This window comes from Plectropomus leopardus, chromosome 6 (assembly GCF_026936395.1).
Source record: "Plectropomus leopardus strain MGB_pleo_1.0 chromosome 6, ASM2693639v1, whole genome shotgun sequence".
Classification (NCBI taxonomy): Eukaryota; Metazoa; Chordata; class Actinopteri; order Perciformes; family Serranidae; genus Plectropomus; species Plectropomus leopardus.
In genome coordinates, this window is record NC_142181.1 from 36,381,657 (window position 1) to 36,404,313 (window position 22,657).

At 41.2% G+C, this 22,657-nt stretch overlaps 1 protein-coding gene across 1 annotated transcript in view; it reads right to left on the reverse strand.

Moving 5' to 3' along the window:
- Positions 1 to 22,657, reverse strand: part of nlk2 (nemo-like kinase, type 2) — a 49,906-nt gene that overhangs the window by 8,222 nt on the left and 19,027 nt on the right. Inside the window, exons 3-9 of the mRNA XM_088079367.1 lie at positions 14,891 to 14,946; positions 13,980 to 14,086; positions 13,634 to 13,719; positions 12,475 to 12,684; positions 6,508 to 6,609; positions 3,027 to 3,113; positions 105 to 303 (exon numbers count right to left, since the gene is read on the reverse strand). Coding sequence (XP_087935493.1) covers positions 105 to 303; positions 3,027 to 3,113; positions 6,508 to 6,609; positions 12,475 to 12,684; positions 13,634 to 13,719; positions 13,980 to 14,086; positions 14,891 to 14,946 — 847 coding nt within the window. The remainder of the gene's footprint in view (positions 1 to 104; positions 304 to 3,026; positions 3,114 to 6,507; positions 6,610 to 12,474; positions 12,685 to 13,633; positions 13,720 to 13,979; positions 14,087 to 14,890; positions 14,947 to 22,657) is intronic.

Sequence of the window (22,657 nt, forward strand, 5' to 3'; positions counted from 1 at the left end):
CTCTTTTATACCATTCCCCTCATTTTCTTGTCTTGGTAAAAGGCAAAAACCCTAACCCTAACCCTAACCCTAACCCAAAAAAAAAAATCGAAAAACAAACTCACCTTTGACATGTCTCACAGAGCTCAGATTCTTCTCAAAGCCATCATCAAACTTGGGATTAGTGACAGGCTCAAAGTCACTGGTGTAAACCCGGCCAGAGGATGTGGTGTAGCAGCATTTGCACATGCATGTGTGGTAGCGCAGTCGACCCTCGTCCAGGTACGGGTGAGCCAGGGCATCCTTTGCTGAAATCCTCTTTGACTGGTGACCAAACACACAAGTTCTTTGTGACTGGTTACAAGACTATTAAATACACATTACTGCCATCTCAGCCTCAGAATACACATAAAATAATTTAAACATAAACTATTTCCAGCTACTCAGAGACAATGGGCAAATATCTGAGGTGAGGAGTGCAGCTAAACCAAAATAACATGACACTACTGAATTGGTAAACTTTGTGTTTGCCTTGTCCTGCTAAATGTCCGTGTTTTTTACAGACCATATCCTGTAGTGTCACCATGTTTAAAATGCATATTTGGAAGGAGACTTTTTGAAGGCCAAATCTTGGTTTTATTATGAAGATCATTTTACATGGAAATAATGGTAATAAAAAAGAAACTGCATAAAACGATGTAGGCAGTTTTTTTTTAACATCTTTTCAACAAAATTATGTTTTTAGAATCTTGAAGATGAATTTGTCTTTTTTTCTTTTTTCAAATTAATTATTTTTCCCTCTAGTGACAGGACAGCGCAAGATGGACAGGAAAGGTGGGAGAAAGGGCGAATGTCACACAGCAAAAGGCCAAAGGCCAGACTTGAACCCAGGCCGCTGCAGAAGCCTTAGCCATATATGGCCCACACTACCAATTGAGCTAGGGGTTGCCTCAAATGTGTCATATTTAAATTAAATAAAATGCACTGTCATTAGTGCTGTAAATGAATAACATATGGTATGACATACCATTGGCAGTTCATTGCCTCTGGGTTTTGACTGGTTCAAGCAAGTCTCCAAGCAGTGCAGCCAAAATTAGCATGTTCCTCTCCTTTCTGATTCCCACTTGAGCCAGTTCACTACAGACTCACTCTCCATTCAGCTATGTATGATAGTGCCACTGTCTCTTTAGGTACTGTCTTGCATTTCAAAATCACATACATGGAAAGTCTGGTTCCATCTGGGAGGCATGCCAACAAAACCGTGATGTGTCTCCTCTCATTACCATGAGATTTCATACTGACTGTCTCCTCACACTTTCATACTGTGACACATGTTGGCATGTCAAAAAACACAGGCGTTTGGTCAGCATCATCCATCTGACCCAGGGGGTATGAGTGTTTTTTTTTTTTTTGAGTTAATCAAGTTTTTAAGTTAAGTTAATCAAATACCACTGAAAACACAGAAGCTTCTGTCTGAAGTCTGACGGCGAGAGTTGGGCAGGAGCTGGGTAACACTTGTGCAGCGTCACAGTGATAGTCCATCATGTCGTATCATTCATCTACACCTGCTGACGCTGGCTTCTAAGTGTGTGATGGGATGGTTCAGCTCTTTGGCAATTTCCTTAAGGCCTTCGGCTGAATGATGGCTCTGTGAGATAAGGATCAGCACTTCTTTGGACCATCCATTGACCAGCTGATGGCACTGTAGCTGATTTCATTGAAAAATTTTTAGACAATGCTGAGTTCATACGTGCCAGAGAGTGACATCTACGCCATTCTTGACATATACTATAATTACAGTATCAAGTCTGTCACCAGAGATGTAAGGGAGACAGGGGTCAACAAGAAACATCATCCCCTCCTATCAACAAAGCTACAAGCCCAGAGGGTTGTCTTGTCATCCACTGAAAACAAGAAACAGCTGTACCAACTATTATGTGAGGAACTGACCCAAGACAGGCTTTTCCATCCATGGAGCACAAACAAACACAAGTTGGAGGTGACAATTCAATTCAGTTTGATTTATAAAGCCCGTTATCACAAAACACAGTTTGCCTCAGAGGGCTTTACAGCATACAACATCCCTCTGCCCTTTGACCCTCACATCGTCTAAGGAAAAATCCCCCTAAAAAAACCCTGTAACGGGGGTAATGAAACCTCAGGAAGAGCGACTGAGGAGGGATCCCTCTTCCAAGACGGACCCGTGCCCAATAAAAATCAGACGGGTAGAAATAAGAAGTCGATGTGATCTAGAAAATCAGCAGGAAGAAGCTGACACCATCATTGTCCTGGGGTGTGCTGAAGAAGCTCTTCATATCTCTGTGGTTTCTGACGACACAGATGTGTTCCTCCTACTCCTACACCGTTACAACCAGGCAAGACTGGATCTACCACTCATCATGGAATCCCCCAAAGGACAGAACAATAGTGCACATCAAGTCTACACTGTCCAAGTGCTCACAAATTGTCAAGAACCTTTTACCGGCACATGCCATATCGAATATGACACCACAGCAACTTGCTATGGGTTGGGGAAAGGCTCTGTCATCAAAGTCCTGAAAGCTGGGTACAAACTATCAGCCATTGGGAATGTGGATGCACCATTCCGGCAAGTCATCAGTCAAGCCATTGCATTAATCTCAACCTGTCACACACGAGGCTTCTTGTCTGGGGGAAGAATGAGACAGACGAGGTCACCATGACCTTGACCACCAAATCCACTCAGTTCATCTTTGTATCAACTCAAGAGTTTGTGCCAAATCTGAAAAAAATCCTTCGAGGTGTTCATGAGATAATGCTTCTACAAGAATGAAATGGATGTAAGGTCACCATGATTTTGACCTTTGACCTATGAGCACCAAAATCTAATAAGTTCATCCTTGAGTCCAAATGGATGTTTGCTTAATTTGAAGAAATTCCCTCATGTCATTCTTGAGACATCACTTTCACAATAATGGACAGACTGACAGACGGACGGACAGGCGGACTCAGCAATCGCCGGCACAGACGGGTAAGAGTGTAAAACTATGTCTAACAAAATGACTTACCGGATCAAACACCAGCATCCGACAGAGGAGATGGACAGCTTCATGGGTTGCTTGGCTAGACAGTGTGTAAAGAACAGGAAGGGATGGCTGCAAACAAAACAAACATCACCACATTAACCATCTTCACCATCTTTTTCAGCTTCTACTATACTTTATAAACATGTGTATAAAATAATAACTTTCAATTTGTTGTTGTTTTTAAAAAAGAGCCATTAAATATAAATGAATGTGGGCAAAGACTGCAAGCCAGTTTAAACACAGATGCATGGTTTCTAAAGTGTAAATAATAAGTTTTAAAACTAGTAAATGAGAAACAAAATATACTGTTAATTGTTAAGTTTCTTTGAGTTTTTATAAGAGACAATGAAAGCAAACATGAAGCGTGTGATGAAAACTTGATGGAGCAATTTCTGGTTAAAACCTAATTTAAACTTTCACACTTTACATTGAAGAACAAAATCAAATGACCAAAACCATGGAAAGGACTTCCAAAAAGAGGCTTTGCTCAGTAAGGCCCACAGTTGGTTGAAGCCACTTGTGCACCAGGTACAGATATGGGTAGAAGCTGTACACTGCCACAGGGGACATGGTTAAAGAAGTCGATAGGTCCTGATGTTGCCACAGGAAATGTGGTCCATGCAGGGATTGAGACATGCGCTGTTGCTGGATTTTGTAGAAGAAGTGTGGCTGCAGCAGGAGGCTGGGCCTCAACTATTTACTTTTGTGATGGTGCCTGAAACTGTCATCAGGAGCAGAGCCTGCTGCCACTACACGTGGCTGGGAACTGGAGGGCCACATCGCAGCAGGTGGGGAAGTATTGGCAGCTTTCTAAAGAGCTTACCAGGCAAAGCTTATTTTTAGAGGTTATTACATTGTGTTAGTGCAAAGTGCCCCAAGTTGAAAGGAAGTCGGTCTGTACTGTAGTATCATCAACTGGCTGCTGTGTGTCAGTGGAAACGACAGGCACTTCAAATGCTATTAGCAAAACAAAAAAATCCAGTAACATTTCATATTTTCAGAAAGACAGCTGGGAGAGCCCTATACTCAGACTGCTTGAGCTAAGTTCACACTACGCTGTTAATGGCTAACTGGCTAGTTATCAAATCACTGTACTGTTCACACTACAAGACTTGAGTCTTGAAGTCATTGTGGTTTTCACACTGCATGACAACACACTTTAAGATCTTTTACCAGGCAGAATCTGCGTTGAGGTTGTCATGTTAAGTGCAACCCTCGGTGTTGGGCAGGTGCTTACTAGAAAATACCAGTCAGAATTTGGCAGCGCAACTGAGCAAGTTTTTCGTTAATAGCTACAGAATCATTGCACGCACTATTCCACCTTCTCTTCCTCTCTATTTCGCCTGTTTTATCGCTCTGTATTTTGACCTCTTTTCTCACTCTCTCTTGCTCTCCTCCTCCTTCATTCACTCTCTCTCAAACACAAACGCCTTGGAAAGTGCTGCATAGCCTCTTGTCTCTTTCATCAACCCTGGTCTTGTGCTCTCATTGGCTGTAGCCTGACAACAGGTTCCTGACAGGTCTACAAAGCCTGACAAAGGCGTATGCTACCTCCCACACAAAAGCTGTGATGTATGAAAACAATGTTGTCGGAAGAATGTGTGCACCTGCACCAAAATTCATGTGTGTGAACAGTTTGGGGACAGGGCAATTGGAGACACAGATGGTGAGTTGATAAACTGAAGCCAGATTGTAAAAATGAAATGTGAGGGAATTATTATACATATAATGATGCTTCTTATACATTCAATGTCAGTTCATATCACATGTGACTAACAGCTCCACTTAATGATAAACATTTAGTCCAGCAGTGTTCATGTTGTGCTTGTGCTAGTGAGCTAAAACTATTCTAGGGCTGTACCCAACTCAAAATAATGTCAGTGGAATCGAATTTTGGCTATGCACTATGAATATTCAACATTTTGCTTGCTTTCTGTGCAAAATTTTAAAGTTTGAACTGGCTCTGCAAGATATTCAGTGTGACAGTAGAATTCACGAAATATACTAAACAAGCCAATGATACTAATAACGAGTCATAAACGTGAACATTTTTTGCCAACAGGAGATATCAAACAAAAGTCAGAGACTGTGTCATATTAGGTTGCTGTGAGCTGTAAATTCACAATCTCTAAGCAGAGGGTCTCTCCTCTCTCCTCCTCTGTGCAACTATGTGTATGAAAGAGAAACATAGAAGGCAAGAGCACTCACTCCGTAGCAAAATGCTAAAACGTCTCCTGAAGTACGCTCCTCAGAAAAAAATTCATTGCTCAACTTGAAGCAGTCTCAGTCAACTTAGGCTCTCTGAATAATGATCCCACTTTCAAGGTGCAGCCCTAAACAATTCTATACGAACCTTTCAATTGTAAATAATCCCAGCCAACAGAAATCTCAAGAGGGCCGGACTGCATTCTGCTGACACTCACTGTCAGCTGTGGAGTACCCCACAGCTGTTAACATGTACACATCAAATAGGATTGAAGAATTGCAGAGCAGAGCGTCAATAGTTTTTTAATAACATCTTCTAATGCTGTGCATATATCACCAAGTATGAAATTTCAGATAGATTTTGTGTGCAAAATGGCTGCACTTTACATGAAAGTGCTGTAACTGCAGAAATCGCAGTAGCTGCTACACAGTCTGCTTCTCTAGTCACCACTCACACATCTGCACCACCTGCACATATGAAGTTTGTCAAATAGTGAAGCCCAGAGTTAAAGCAGCTCGCACACAATCATTACACTCCATATCCTCATTATGAGTCCTGATCATAATGCAAGCCATGCTTCCATGACAAAACTTAGATCAATAAATTCTGTTTACCTGTTAAACTTTCATCTTCAAATGATATTTGCCCAGGGTGGAGGATATCACTAATTATTCCAATTATTTTTGTAAGGTGTGAAGCAATCACTCTGAACTATCAGTTGCTGTAAACACAGAAATACTGAGGTGACGCTCTGCTGTTGCCATGATTCACTATAAACAACCACTGATCCGCAGGCTCCTGTCCATGTATCAACATTCATGTAGTGCTTTGCATTAGCCATTTATTTTGAGGGTGAATATCTGTGTGTGTGTGTGTGTGTGTGCGCATGTGTAAAGGATGTCCTAAAGATGATTTAGGATGTCTAAAAGGAAACTGCGCAGTGGCAGGCACGCACACTTTTAAAAAAAATAAATCAGAGTATTTTTTGGCTCACTCCATTTTCAGCTCTTGCTGCAAGGACACTTGCATGGATCTTATGTGCTGTTTTTTTAGATGATTTTGGAATTTAGCATGCTAGATATCTGGGGAGCATCTGCAATGCACCAGCGAGTCTCTCAGCTTGCGTCTTCTAATAGCTTTTGGGCACTGATTTGTGAGCGCTGAGCCAATGCCGATTGATTGAGGGTGATGACAGGGAGCTCGGAAAACAGTCCGCGACCCAAAAATCAGTTGTGTGGTGTGTGAACCAGGCATTACCTGTTTATGTGGTCCTCTGAGAATGTGAGCACGAGCACCTTCACAAGCTGTCCTCATGGCTTCCATAGAGGGTGTCCCCAACAGGTCAGTGATTAAATCCAGCTACAAGCAACAAGACAAAAGATGCAACAACACACATTAGAACATGGGACAGACTAAGAGGAAGGTTTGTGTCTGAATGTAAGGACTCGCAAAATGTTAGTGGCATTTATTTCACTACCTTTGTGTAATGAATGAATGAATGAATGTCTTTATTGTCATTGCATCTCCACATACAATGAGATTTGCTGTCTCTCATAATAAAAAGCTGTTTTCATTCACTCTGCTCAAACACACTCACATGCTCACACATTAAAATAGACAGCTGTTAAATAAGATAAATATAAAAAATGAGGTGCTGTACAAATGATAAAGTGCATATGCAGTGAAATTAAAAATGATTGTGGTGGTAGGGGAGGGAGAGGGATTGGGGAGTGAGAGTTCAGTTCATGTATGACTGTGGGGTAAAAACTGTTCCTCAGTCTGGTGGTGTGGCATTTCAGGGCCCTGTAGCGTCTTCCAGAGGGTAGCAGTGTGAACAGATGATGGGATACGCCGTGATGCAGTATGTGAGGAAGCTTTCCAGCAATGTTGCAGAGAAGTTGATCCTCGTCAGCATCCTAAGGAAGTATAGTCTCTGCTGGACCTTTTTTACCAGAGTGGAGGAGTTTACAGTCCACCTGAGGTCCTCGCTGATGTGGGTTCCCAGGAATTTGAAACTGGGTACCCTCTCCAACTCCTCCTCTCCTATCTTTAGGGGCAGGTGCTCCTCCTGTTGCCTTCTAAAGTCTATAAGGAGCTCCTTTGTCTTTTTGATGTTTAGTGAAAGGTTATTCACTGCACACCATTTTTTTAATTTGCAGACCTCGTCTCTGTAGGCTTCCTCGTTGCCATTTGAGGATGTCATTAAGCATGTTTGGCAGCTATGTCAGGACAGCTGGAGATCTCGCTGTCAGCAGAATTTAACAAGTCCCCTTCAACAGGGCAAAATTATGGAGGGTCATGCAATACTTTGACCAAGTCCACATAAAATGGCTTAGGTACAGCGAATTAGCTCAGTGTCACCAAAACACCCACCACATCCTGCACTGCTGTCGTGGTCCTTGTGGGAGTCGCATCAGGACCTGATCAGGACGGCAGTAACAGAGGTCAAAACATATGTGGTCAAATGCATCCTCGATCTCCTCGGCAAGTGGTTTGAGTGACTGGATAGGAAATGCGTCTTGGAGGCCGTTTAGACCTGCATTTAGCACTATTCAGTTGTGATGCTGTGATGTGACCTGAGACGCATGTTGATTCCAGGTGTAAACAGGGTGCAAGACTGGACACTGACAAATGCTCTGCTCATCATGAACAATTATCAAAAACCACAAACTGATTCCACTGTCTAGGTTCTTAATGTTTTTTTTCCGTTTGATTTCATTTGCTGTGCCACTCCCCTTCATCCAGTTTTCAGTGTTTGCTTCTTTGCAGTCGTGGCCAGCACAAACAAAGGCCGGCTACTGATAAAGAATGGCTGGTTGAGGAATTGAATGCACTCTAATGGCTCGCATGAGACAAGACAATGTCCATAACAACAGAGTCATGTCATACCCACCACTCTGCTGACAACAACTCCACTTCTTAGCACAAATACTGTTTTCATTTAAAAGGGATATTCTACTCTCATCAGTAAAGTTACCACAAATTCAACCAAAACTTCATGAAGATGTTTGAAATTGAAATCCTGGCAGCAATGTGAGGGACTGTGTTTTCTGAGCCATTGATAGGCTTTTAATGTTCACTGGAAGTATATTAACAGTGATGTGGAAAAAGTGCAAACAATGTGTAAATACCTTATGTTGTAAAAATGTACATTATCTTGAATTTATCAAGACAACAAGAGCAAACATAAAGAGTTTTTAGTTTGTCCAACAACTCCTCAAACACCATTTGTTCACCACAGCCTACAACCTCACTGTCTGTGTTACGTTTTATTCAACAGTGTAAAGTGTCCTTGGGGATTGTGAAAGGTGCTATATAAATCTAATATATTATTATTATTATTATTATTATTATTATTATTATTATTATTATTATTATTATTATTAGTATTATTATTATTATTAGTTTGCACAGGAGCAAATCAAAAAACAGGGAGGCCTCTTACTGAAAAATAAGATATAAGCCAGGAGACTACGTAGCCGAACAGGCTGCTGAAGAGAGCTGGATCCCCATCCATCAAAGTCAGAGGGAGGGACTCTGCCTGTCACCCTCTACACTTCACAATCACTATATTCTAGGGGTGTAAGTTTTAACAGCGATATGATGCGTGTTATAATACGTGGTTGGCAATACAATACAAGAATGATAAGGGCTTATTTAGAGTTATACAATATGATATAATTCAATGACCAAAAGTCAACATAGTAACTTTTTTTTGCAAGAAAAAGAGGAAAGGAAAATGCCTTTTTCGGTGCAGTGGTATTGGAGGTAAAACACTGGAGAAGCATCATACACTAAATGGCACAAACATTCAGTGCAAGGCCTCTTTTCAATGTCTATGAAATAAATACCTGGATACTGGATAGTAAAGGTCAGGACTTGCAAGGTAATTGGAGATAAATCAACATAATGAGTCAACTCAACAGTTCAATGGCAAATTGTATTCAAGCTCGTATTTGCATATTTTGCCTCTCCTGAATGCAGGACTTTGACTTTCATTTTTAACCTTAAGTGTGCGCTATGAATAATTTTACGAAAGTGACAAAATTTTGAGTACTTCTACAGCTGCCAACCATCTACCAACATTCCCAGATAGAGAAAGAGTGAAACTAAAGCAGAGCAATGTGTCTGGGGCCTCAGGTCCCGACAACACTAAATCTGACTCTTGTAATAATGAAAGCGCACAGTACAGGATGAAAGAAGAGACGATGGGGGACCTGATGGCTCAGTGGTTAGAGCCGGTGCCCCATGTATAGAGGCTGAGTCCTCGCTGCAGCGGCCGTGGACTCAATTCCGACCTCGGCCCTTTTGCTGCATGTCAGCCCCTTTCTCTCTCCCTCTTTCACACTTGTGATGTCCTATTAATTAAAAGCAAAACTGCCCTAAAAAATCCAAACACAGAAGGGAAGCAACAGGGAAGAGGGCTGAGTTTGAAACAAAACATTTTACTATGGCTATACCAAAAATTCATTCATTCTTCATCAGATTTTTGGCTGTGCCATCTGCCTCTTTGGGTGGAACAGGCACACCCTGGCACACCCAGGGCTTTACGCAAATGTGAGTGAAACACTTGCACTGTCGAGCCCTGACGAAATGTCGGAGAATGAACCAGAGTAACGTTTACAATAATTTACCATTATAGGTGTAAAAAATGCATCCACATAACATAACTGTCGTTTGATGTGCTAAATACAAGGCAAAAATTTTTAGTATCAATACAATTGATTTATGCCTTGAAAAATGATTTTAGATTGATACAAGTCACACTAGAAGGATGACTTGCCGATGTCATAATCACAGGAATATTAATCAATGCATTGATAGAATGGTTGCATCGTTACACCCCTACTATATTTCTTATATTTCATATACTTTATATGAAGGTGATGTGTCACACTGCAGGAGGAAAATAGTGTCACTAAAGATTCTGACTGATACTTGGGCTGTGACAAAAAAAAATACATTTCTGTAGCCCTAGTCACATTAAACATGATTAACAACTATTAACAACTTTTAAATGTTTAATTCTTAATTAGCATTTATGTTTTTGTTGATTCTAGTTGCTTTTCATTATTTTTTGCTCTGTTAATACTGTAAGTTACCTGTTATGTTCTCACTTTTTTTTAAATAAACTCAATTATTATTATTATTTGCAATGCCTGCACTATTAAGCACCTCTCATTACAGTGACAGCTCTCTGCAGTATTTGTATCATCTCACTGCCATGGTATTATTCTTATCTAAACTGAGCAACAATTTAGACACAAAACTTTTGGTTTTTCGCAGGTTTATGTTAAAGACTTTTTTGTGCACATAAAAAAATCCTTATTCTCACATTTTTGTCCCAAATTAGTCAAAGTCTGGGGTAGTGAGGCTCCTAAGGGCAGAGCTTAAGTCGAGCAAAGCTAGAAAAAAGCCCTTCATCAGTGACAAGCCTGACTGATGAGGACGACTGGAGTGAGGTCATCTTTTCTGATGAGTCCAATTTCCAGGCTTGCCCAAAACCTGCTCGTCTAATGGTCTGACGGAGACCTGAAACACCGACGAGCACAGTGTCTCGCAACCACTGTGAGATTTGGTGGAGGATCTGGTGGTGCTTCAGTAAGGCTAGAATCAGGAAAATTCGTCTTCATGAATTACACATGAATCAGTCCACCTTCAAGGTTATCCTGGAAGAAAACTTGTTTCCTTCTGTTCTGACAGTTTCCCAACTGATGCTCCATGCCACACAGCCAGGCCGATCAAGGTGTGGATTCAATTTCTGTGCCCGGAGTGGCAGCCATGTGAAAGACTGCTGCTACGACGCAGAGTTACATCATTAGTATTGTGCTGTTTAAAAATGAATATAAACTTACTTTCTGAGCATTATTTGAGGTCTGAAAACACTGCCTGTTTTTTGTTATTTTGGCCAGCTGTAATTTTCTGCAAAGAAATGTTCTAAATGACAATATTTTTCTGGAATTTGGGAGACATGTTGTCAGTGGTTTAGGGAGTAAACAAAAATAAGTTTACCTCTGAATCTTTGTATTTCCAGAATAAGTTTAGACACTTGTCACACCGTAGCAGTATTTGTGTATAAATTACTGGACATAGGACGCATTTCAGATCTTGAACAACATAAAACTTTGACACAAATGTAGTAATGTTAAATATGTTTTCCCAGCACGTCATGAGCTTCATCGAATGTCTTTGAAAGTAGATTAATGTATGTCAACAGAGCATCAGCTCATAGTGATTAGCACCACTGAAGAAGAGCTTTGCTTCTTGTCAAGTAAAGTAGAGACAAGTATCCAAATGCTGAAAAATCTGCTTAGATCCTGATCATAGCTGCTTATGCCTATCTAGTCTTGAAAGTAACATTTTATTTTCTGGTACTCTAACGCAAAACAAACCACATATAATATCAAGATTATATGAAATGTCTACAGTTGTTAGGCAATACATGCCTAAATATCTGGTTTTGTTATGTTTTGTTTTTGAAATTAAAGCTTATTGGAGATTATTCAAAAAAATAACAAAAGTTGTAGAAATCTAACATAAGAACATGACATCTAAAATCATAAAGAAATAAAGATATAACTAATTAATTAAATAATAACTGATGAACTCGATAATGATCATTTTCATTATAAATTGATGGTTTGGTCTATTCAATGTCAGAATGGCACTTATAGAGAAAAATGCCCCTCATTAATACCCAGAGCCCATCTGACAGATTAAAGTTGCCAGTTTTGTCCAATCAAAACCCAAAGACACTCAGTTTGCTCTCATACATTATTTAAAAAAAATCAGATTTAAGAAGCTGGAACCACTGAATATTTGGCATTTTTACTTAACACAAACAGCTGCCAATTCAATTCTGTCTATATCAGTTAATCAATAAAATAACTAATCATTTCAGCTCCACTGGATAACACCTGTCAAAGTCAGCTGACTACTGTTGATCACAGAAGCAGCTCAAAAAACGTCCAATTTAATCTTATTGCCAGAACAAGCCATAGTGTGACAAGTATGGGTGTCTCAAGGCCAATATGCATTTGTTGTTGTGCACCTCCTTTTGTAGGACAATCCATCCACCTGAGCTCTAAAGGCCATGACCACTATTAGAGCATTTCGTTACATTTTAAGTACGCCTGTATAAGTAAAAATGTTGTATGTCAAACTTCCCTTGTGGATGAATAAGGTTCTCTCTTGTCTCATCTTATCTTAGATGTCCTCAGTTACCTGCTGAATGGGACTTTGGGCTTGGAAGAGGATGCGTCGCCCCAGAAGTTCAGCGAAGATGCAGCCCACAGACCAGATATCAATTGAGTTGGAGTAGTGGCGGCTCCCCATGAGGATCTCAGGAGCTCGGTAGTATTGTGTCACCACTTCCTGAGTCATGTGTCGTGACTCGTCTGACTCCTCCACTCGGGCCAGACCAAAGTCACAGATCTGGAAGAAAGTCGTTCAGAGGTTACTCCAACTGTTGTAGTCTTATGTACCCTTTTTTCCCTTGCAGCTTTATTCCGATAACTGTGAGCTTTTGCTCTGTAAGCACGCTTGTCTCTCCTGCTCGAGCGCAAACAACCACTGTGTGTGCTGCTCACAGGGCACAACAAGTGTTACATCATGTGGCACGGTTTGACCGTGTTTCCCACACAGACTATATTTGGGCTGTCCACCCATGCATTTTAACAGCTGCCTCCATATATTTCTTGCCATTTAAACAATGGCAGATGCTCATAAAGGTAGTTTGACTTTGTCCACCTTGTTTGTGACTTAGTTCCTACTTCTTCTGTACTGATATAATGTGCATGATTCAGTAATAACCACAGGAACTCCTCAGTCACGCCACTCCAGCTGATTTGGCAGTGCTGTGCTGTGCCAGACTCAAACCGCCAACAGTGGAAGTTGATGGATGAGGGGAGCATGGAGAAAATCCGCAGTGGAGCCGTAATGCAACGCACATTCAACCGGTCAAAATAGCATGGGAGAAAGGACTTGTGTTGGTGGGTGTTATGTCACTAAACTACACGACTAACTGTGAATCACAATTTGGGCACAGTTTAGGCACTAACACCACACAAGCCAGTCTTCTTTTGGTACTTCTTAGGGATCTGCTCCTCTGATAAAGTTAATCTTCTCAATGTAACCTTTTTTTTGCATTGGCTAAAAGTGTTTCCCTGTACAATCCACTGTCTTTTGAAATACTTTTCAGCACACTGGGTAAAAAATGAGCCTTAAATAAGCAACACTGCTATCTTTCACCATTACCTGTTAGATATTCATTTGCTGGGTGGCCACCTGTTCCGACCCAAACAACATCCACAATGCACTGCATGATGATGTCACATTGCCAAGCTCTATTAACAAGAGCAGCCACATAGCCTGTTCTACGCACCTTGAGCACACAGTTGCTGTTGACCAGGAGGTTGCCAGGCTTGATGTCTCGGTGTAGAATGCCAGCAGAATGAAGGTATTTAAGTCCTGGTGGTGGAGATGGAGGACAAGATAATACATTAGATATCAGATATTACAATCTTCTTTTCAAGTCTTTTTTTGAAACCAGAACTAACAGAGTGCTTACCAACTCTAATGTGGTAGTTGAGTGAGTTTATTTGAACTTAAGATTTACAGGAGTTCTGAGGACATCAGCCCTTTACTGAAGTACTACGTATTCATATTCCAGGTGTACAGAGTGCTTGTTACTACTGCAAATAAAAAATAACCAATGAAAGAGAACCTACCTCGTAGAATCTGATAAAGAAAAACTTTGGCGTGGTCTGAGCTCAGAGGCTGTGGTGATACAATGATCTTATGGAGGTCACTTTGCATCAGTTCAGTCACCACATAGCTGACCAATGGGAAGTGAATGGAAAAAAACAAGAACACATCCAACAGCGCAAACAGCAAATCTCACAGAGAACCACTGGAAAATCATGTTGATATTCTGAAGCTTTACTTTTTCTCTGAAAATGAGGGTAAAGCCTCAGTATTAGCAGGGCCTCTATGGTTGCCACATGACTCCAGGAGCAGGTTCACTCCAATGCACTTACGTCATTATGCCTTTTTTTTTATTTTACATCCAGGAGCATACTAGAAATGTCAAATTTTATGTTCTACGAGCGTTATGTCACTCTGCAGCCAAAAAGCAGCACAAGACCAGTTTGTTATAGTTGCAGTACACAACCGCTGCAGTCAAAAGCTGAGGCCACATTAGCTGCTGTCTCCTGCTCTCAGCATATTTCCATTGTCAATTTCTACTTCCAAGTCAAAGCATACAAAAATATCACAGAAAACAACATTTTACGTATGTTTAGCTAAGGTTTTGTCCAGACGCTTAAAGGGAAGTCAGGGGTTTTCAACATCAAGAATGAATTTTTATGCTTTTGAGGAAATTGCTTTACAATTGAAGATTTTGTTTGTCATTATTATCTGCTTTAGTGATCCAACAAGTAGGAGAAGCTGTAGCATAATAAAAGCTGTAACTAATAAAGTTACAGCTCAAAGAATTGTTTTAGAAGGTTGTGTTGTTTAGAAGCACTACAGAGCCATTCCATGACCTGAAAATAACCTGTGCTGTCTAGCCACAGCTTTATAATGATTGTACAACACATAAATACAGGAATTCCTGAAACCAGTCAATGGTAAAGGATACATTTCTTCAAAGTAGTCAATGTGAGGAGGTTGTAGTATGTCCAGAGCAGAGAGAACCTGAGGAGAGAAATAAAGCCAAGGCATGCTTTTTCAGGATGATACCAAGTGACAGGAGATGACATCTGTAGTCTACTTTTCATCTGGGCTAACATTACTAACTGCTATCTGTAAGAATGGAATCAGTGTCAGCAGAGAAGCATGCTGTTACTGCTACAAGTGCTGCTAGTGCTGCAAGTGCTACTTGCGCTATAAGTGCTGCTAGTGCTAATAATGCTTTAAGTGCTGCTAGTGCTACTAGTGCTATAAATACTGCTAGTGCTATAAGTGCTGCTAATGCTACTAGAGGTGCTCAAGTTGCTTGTGCTACTAGTATTGCTAGTGGTGCTAGTACTGCTAGGGCTGCTAGCGGTGTTAATGCTACTAGAGCCACTAGAGTTGCAAGGGCTACTAGTGCTAATCGGGCTACTGGTGCTGCTACTGCTGCAAGTGCTTTTAGGGATGCTAGTGCTGCTACTGCTGCTAGCGCTATTAGTGCTGCTAGTGTTGTTAGTGCTACAAGGGCTGCTAGTGCTATAAGTGCTGCTAGTGCTACTAGTGTTATAAGTGCTGCTAGGGCTACTAGTGCTGCTAGTGCTACTAGTGCTATAAGTGCTGCTATAGGGCTAATAGTGCTAGTGCTGCTATTGCTACCAGTACCATAAGTACTGCTAGGGCTACCAGTGCTGCTAATGCCACTAGATCTGCTAGATTTGCTAGGGCAACTAATACTACTTGTGCTGCAAGTGCTACTAGTGCTGCAAGGGCTGCTAGTGCAATTAGTGCTGCTAGTGTTGCGAGTGCTATTAGTGCAGCAAATGCTGCCAGTGCTTTTAATGATGCTAATGCTAGTAGAGCTGCTTGAGTTGCTAGTACTTCTGGTATTGCTAGTGCTGCAAGGGCTGCTAGTGCTATTAGTGCCACAAGTGCTGCTAGTACTATTAGTGCTGCTAGTGTTGTTAGTGCTACAAGGGCTGCTAGTGCTTTAAGTGCTGCTAGTGCTATTTGCGCAGCAAATGCTGCTACTGCTATTAGTGCTGCTAGTGCCTCTAGCGCAACTAATGCTACTAGTGCTGCTGGAGCTGCTAGTGCTGCTGCGCTACTAGTGCTGCCTGTGCTATTAGTGCTGCTAGTGCAGTGTCACTTCAGGGGAGTCCTTTGGCTCTGCTGAGGAAGGGCTCATATGCAGCTTTTTGATGGGTAACTGTCATTCACAAGGATTCAGGATTTAGGCCTATATATACAGGGGTGTCAAACATATGGAAGTGACCCACCAAAGCATCAAATCTGGCCCTCCAAATGAATTGGCACACCCAATATTGATGATGTTAAAGTAAGGAGTGCCAGGTTTTAGGAGCAGGTTAAATAGGGAGCAGGCTTCTTCAAGTATAATGCTGCTTCAGAGGCAGAGCAGAATGCAGTTCTGGTGAGGTGCAAAGTAATGAATGAATAAAATAATGCATGAAATGAATGATTAAAATAATGAATGAAATGATATGATTTATTTTTTTAAAATGAATTAAAGGTAATTAGCTGTGCAAAATATTGACCATCTGTTGCATGAAGAACACATAAGGGCTGTCTCATGCCTTATTCTGCATGACCATATTCTACAATTGCTAGACTGTTAACAGTGTTCTGTCAGTAACCCGTTTATTACTGCGTATTGATAGAAAGTAAGGAAGTTGTTGTGAATTATTTACACTCACATAGGTTCTGCTCAGTCTGGGCTTTAAAAGACAAGAGCAGACATTCTCCCTTTTGTTAAAAACACCTAAAGGGGAACATCACCTAAATACAGAATGCTACATATGTTATTTCCATGGCCCAGGAAAGTTCAAGAAATTTGAACATGAGCATCTCCCTCTCAAAGCCAGAAACCAGAGAAGTAAGTCTCAAAATTTCAGTGTCACAGGGTATTAAGTCTGAAGCTGCTCCATTGACAATGAATGGGCGTCTGATTTGTGGACCCACCAAATGTTTGTTTTCTTTTTTTAAATACAAATGAACTCTATTTTAATGTAGTGCTCTCAGTTCTGTAATAGAAAATGTTCCCATAGACTCAGAACATTCCCCTGGGTACTCTCAGTGTCATCCAGAACATCTTTCCCCATTCATTGCCGATGGAAGAGCTCCAGACTTTATACCCTATGACATCACTTATTTGGTTTTCGGCACTTTAGATTTTGGTATGGGAGAGAGTTGTTCATGTCTACTCGTATTTTGGGACTGCCTTAGATTACAGGAATATAATTCATTAATTTTGAAAATGGGTGAAGTTCCCCTTTAATAAATATGGTCTATTCTTAGTGTTAATAGTGTTAAATTACTCCTTCATTCTAACTGAGGTCTCACTCATCAGTGATTCACAAGTAGTTTGACACTCAGGTTCCCTAGAAAATCCATCCCACATAAACATTGGTGAGGACTGATAACATAGCACTTATGCTAGTTTGAATATTCATTCATTCATTGACTGTAACCGCTTGTCCTCATAAGGGTTGCGGGGGGGCTGGAGACTATCCCAGCTATCATTGGGCGAGAGGCAGGTACACCCTGGACAGGTTGCCAGACTATCGGTGCAGCCACTATGTGCGACCAATTCAGATAAGGTTGTTAACACTCTTAATTGAGCTGCACGTTTCCAGTTGGATAGAAGTGATGCTCTGCTCCCGACCAGGTTAAGTTTCCCACACAAGTTACCACGGTGATCTAGACAGGTTATAGGAGAGCCACCATTGTAGTACAGGAAACCCTGGCTAAAGACTTGACAGACCTGGATAAGGCACTAATCTCGCTTTGTAGTACACCCCCCTGGAGTGCACATATAAATCATATTTGTACTAATGTAAGACAATGCATTTACTTTCTCAGGAGAGGGAGGTCATTGTTGTGAAAAAAGGAGAATGGACGTCTTTGGACCTGCTGTTTTCAGGCGAAAGACTGTTGGCTGCTGTAGTTACGTGCTATAATGGATTTACTACGAGAGAAGAGGAGGTACTTTAGAAAGGGAAACCTGTGGGTTAAAGTGTCAAACTACTAGTGAACCAGCTCTGAGTGAGGCCTCACTTTAGATGAGGAACATATTCTGAGACACTATTAACACTTGCTGTTTTGTGTTTTGTTACATAAGTACAGACCATATTTATTAAGTGTTATTAAAGTGATACTTTGTTGATTTTTAAGCAGTTGTATCAGAACATTGTCTGCAGTACGTGTAAATGAAGTGTGGTAAACTTCCCCCCATCTAACCAGAGCCCAGATCTCCCCACTCATGTCTCACATCAAATAAGGCTGCTGCTCCAACCACAGATCCTACTGCTGCGTTTCCGTACGCCTGCCATCACACATGCAAAGAGTTCAGAGGCGGTTTGAAAGATAGACCCACCTCTCTCTCTCTGCCTCTCTATCCTTCTCTTTCTCTACCTCTCTCTGCCTTACTTTCGCTGTTTCAGTTTCTGTCTCCGGCTCTCTCTCTCTCTCTCTCTGTCTGTCTCTGCCTTTGTCTCTCTCTCTCTCTGTCTGTCTCTGCCTTTGTCTCTGTCTGTCTCTCTCTCTTTCTCTGTTTCTATTTCTTACTCTGTCTCTCTCTGTCTCTTAATTCAATTCAATTCAGTTTGTTTCAATTCAAGAAGGCCTCATTAGGATGACCAAATTTAAACAGTATTGCCAAAGCACATTTTAGCAGGTGGTTTAAAGAGGGAACTGATCAGTTTTTGAAATGCAAACATAAACATGTAAACATCATAGAGTAAGAACAACAACCAATGTCAACATTATATGAACCAACATATAGATAGACATCAGAAACAATATTAAAAAACAATGTTACTAATGCTGCTACTACTACTACCACCACTACTACTGCTACTATTACCATTATCACTACCACTACTACTAATAGTGATAATTATAATAATAATGGTAATGGTAATAATAATAATAGTAAAGTCTGTGTGTGTGTGTGTGTGTGTGTGTGTGTGTGTGTGTGTGTGTGTGTGTGTCACTCACTGTCCCTCAGAGTGCGGCAGGTAAAGACATATTCTCTCTCTGCGCTCTCCCAGCAGGATTGGTAATTTGTTTATGTGGGTGATGAGGTCAAAATCAGGATGTTTGTGTTTGAATTTGGGGAAATACTTTGTTTGGACGGGCTGGTATTGTGTATGTTCTGTCAGGAAGTGCAGCTCTGTTTCGACTTTGTCTTGCTTCACTGCTGGTAGAAGCGCTGCTCTTTGGGCAGCCATGGTTGTTTGTACGGGCCTGTCACGATGGCCAGGCTGTGCTCGCTGAGTGTGTGCTCTGTCAGGGTGGTTCTGTGTTTGATGTCAGTCACTGTGGTCAGGTCATCTGCCACATTGTACTGTCTGTTTAAGGACCAGTTAGCACTGCATTTTGCTTTGTGTTTTACTTTTTGTGTCCTGATTGGTGATGTAATTTTATATTCTGGTGTGTTAACATTTGGTTGACTGTTTGGTTTAAGCATCAGGATCAGCTGAGAGAGGGAACTCTTGTCTTTGCTCAGATCTTGGCATTGCAGAGCTTTGTGGTGATAGGAGTGGGGGTCACTGTTATTTAGATGAAGCCAATACTCAGCTGCTCTTTTTTGAGTTTTGAAGTATAAGTGAAATTGGCCTAATTCAGCTCCTTCGAGATGCTTTTGCAGAATTCTTGAAGGGAAGAGGACCCCACACCTCACTGCCATAGAGCAGAATTGGTTCTATGACAGATTTGAATAATTTGAGCCAGATTTGAATTGCAATGTGGATGTATATTTGACTTTTTATTGCATAGAAAGCACTGCATGCTCTCTCTCACTTCATTTATTGCTGGGTTGAAACTTCCAGTGGAACTTATTATTAATCCTAAATAGTTGTCTAATCTATGTGTTCCTAATGTGAAGCTGTATGTGTTTCCCTGAGATCTGGATCCTTCGTGAAAAATCATTATCTTTGTCTTTTTCATGTTTACTACCAGAGCCCAGGTTTGGCAGAACTGCTGTAGCAGGTCCAGGTTCTGCTGTGTTTAGTTTGGTTCATTTGGTCCAGATCAAGGGAGAAAATGATACACTGTTGCATTTTATTTCTGGTTCGGTTCCTGTTCACACAGACTATTTACAAACGAACCAAAAGGAGTAACTGACAGGAGACTGACAGGTAACTGGACAGTTTCAGCGTTTGTCATCCTGCATCATCAGGACCCATGCGGGGAAATTAAATTCGGCTGACTGACAGAGGTTCATGCAGCACTTTAATGCTTATAAAGGGTTAATATTTATGTTCTTTGGTGTTGCAAAGAGCTCACAGAGAAATGATAAAACTGATTGTAAGCATTTATTAGACTGCACAGTGATCGCATGTTATAGGGGCTGCTGTGGATGCGTGATCGTATTTGCTTCGATGTTCTGCTCACACATTACAGAAGAAAAATCACACAACTTTATAAACTCTCCACTACAGAGGAACTCAACAGAGGTACACATGTGCTGCTGCCAGGTCGGTAATCATATGACGGCTTCTGAGCCAGTTCTGCAGTGATACTGATGAAAGAAAGACCAGTTAGACGTTCCTGTGCTATTGCTGAGCACAGGTCTGTTTTAATAGGCTTCAGTTTTGAAAAGCTTCGCTGAGCAGAGACATCTGACTGAATTAATAAGTAATAACAATACAAAGGTGCGCCCGTGCTGCTGCATTGCTGCTGCTGCTCTGATCTGCTGCTGTGTGTGCCCATAGAGGCGGTGCTGGCTTTTATTAGGATCAATTATGGGATCGTGAAAAGATGTCAATATCAGTAGATGGATTTATTATTAGTTTAGCCGTTGAAATTATGCTAAAACCACGTCTCCTATCATGAAATCCTGTGACTGATTTGTTTTCTTTCACACCACATACAAATCGCTCGCAGGGTTCGATTCACTTGTCTTGTTTAGAGAGTGATTGTTGTGTTCACATGTACCCAAACGAACCGGGTCAAGGGGTGTTTCGGAACAACTGCTCTAAACAGTCCTGATGTGAAAGCACCCAGAGTCGTACAGAGTGAGACCAGGTGCTGTTTATTTTGAAGACAGTGGCCAAAACGAAGAGTGTTACTCATACAGCAGCCCTGTCTCACTCCACGCCTCTGAGAGAAAAATGTTGTCCTTTTGTTGCCAGTTTTGATACGCACCTATTGTTTGTGTACATTGATGTAAAAATGTTACGTTTTACCCCTGACAGCAGATTCAGTCACTTTGTAAAACAGACCAGTGTGCAAAATAGAACTGAATACCTTTTTCAAATCTATGAAACATGCCAAGATTGTGTTTTTGTTTTGGTTAACATGTTTGTCAGTTAGGGTGTGTCAGGCATAAATATGATCTGCAGTGCAGTGTTTTGGTACAAATCCAATCTGACGTTTACACAAGATACAATACATCAAGTCTGGAATTGATGATGCAACAAAAAACCTTTCCCAGGTTACTGTTCACATAGATGCCTCGGTAACAGATTGCCCCCGAAGATTGTTGCCTCAAATGTTTAGTTTACCATTTACCAGTAATCTGAGATTGTTTGTTACCAGCCCATCGCCATATTGCTTCCTGCTTAAAAATGAAAAAGCTTGCATTACGTCACCAACCAGAGGGAGAACTGATTGGTCTTGTGCACCGCAGTGCATTTTTGTAGTAGTAGGTTTTCAATCTCTTGTGCAAAATCAAATGTCACAGCCCTTTTTCTCTGATCATTTATCACCAATTTCAAAAGTACATGTGTCTTTCTACTGCAGAGACAGCCCAATCTTATGTAAAGACTATCTTTCCAGCAGGAAAATACTTCTTTAAGGGAAAAATACTTATTTTCTTGTTGTGCTTCCACCTTATTAGGCCCATACTGAGCAGAGCATATTAACAAGCAGTAATTAGGAGGTTATTGAGGAAAAACTCTGAGCTGATGGCCTAGTACAGGCATCAACAGTTGGCGGACCGCAGTCCAGATCCGGACCAAAACTTTGTCCTATCCGGACCCATGGCCAATTTGTAATAAAATGTAAGAATGAGAACAATATTTTTTAAGGAGTAGTGCTGGGCAATTAATCGAAAAATTATGAAAACCGACATTCAGAACCTCTAACCGACACAATCTTGCCCATGTTGGGTATTTCGGTTATTCAAAAATTCTGTTAAGCCTTTCCTCACCAGGACTGCCCACTCCTGTGCATCTGCCGTGCATCTCACGCTTTTGGGCTCTGTCTCATGCTCTCATGACACCAAGGAAAATCTCACGGCAAAACACAGCGAGGGCAGAAGTGTTGAACAATCATGTAAAAAAGTGAACGACTTTGACTCTGGAACAGCTGAGTGTTTGACAGCCACAGCATTTCATCACCGCGAATCAAACAGCTGAGGGTCTGACAGCAGCACAGCAAGACAAACAGAGCGCAGCTTCTCCTCAAAGCACCAAATGGTGTCTGAAACAGACACATTTTCAGAGGTGGAAAGTGACTTCTTTAGACATCTACAGACTACTTTGTTTTAGTTTCAGGTTTAATCAGACTTTGGATGAATTATTTAGAAACACCAGGACGCATCACTCCATGTCTCATCAAACCGCTCACGCCTAGCTCTCAATATTACTACCAGGGACAGATGTAATGTTTTGGGGGCCTGGGGCCACAAGCACATGACCTTATTTTCACCCTTTCTCTAACTGGGAATGTTGGCAGCTGTAGGAGAAGCAGGCCTACTCAAAAGTTTTTAGTT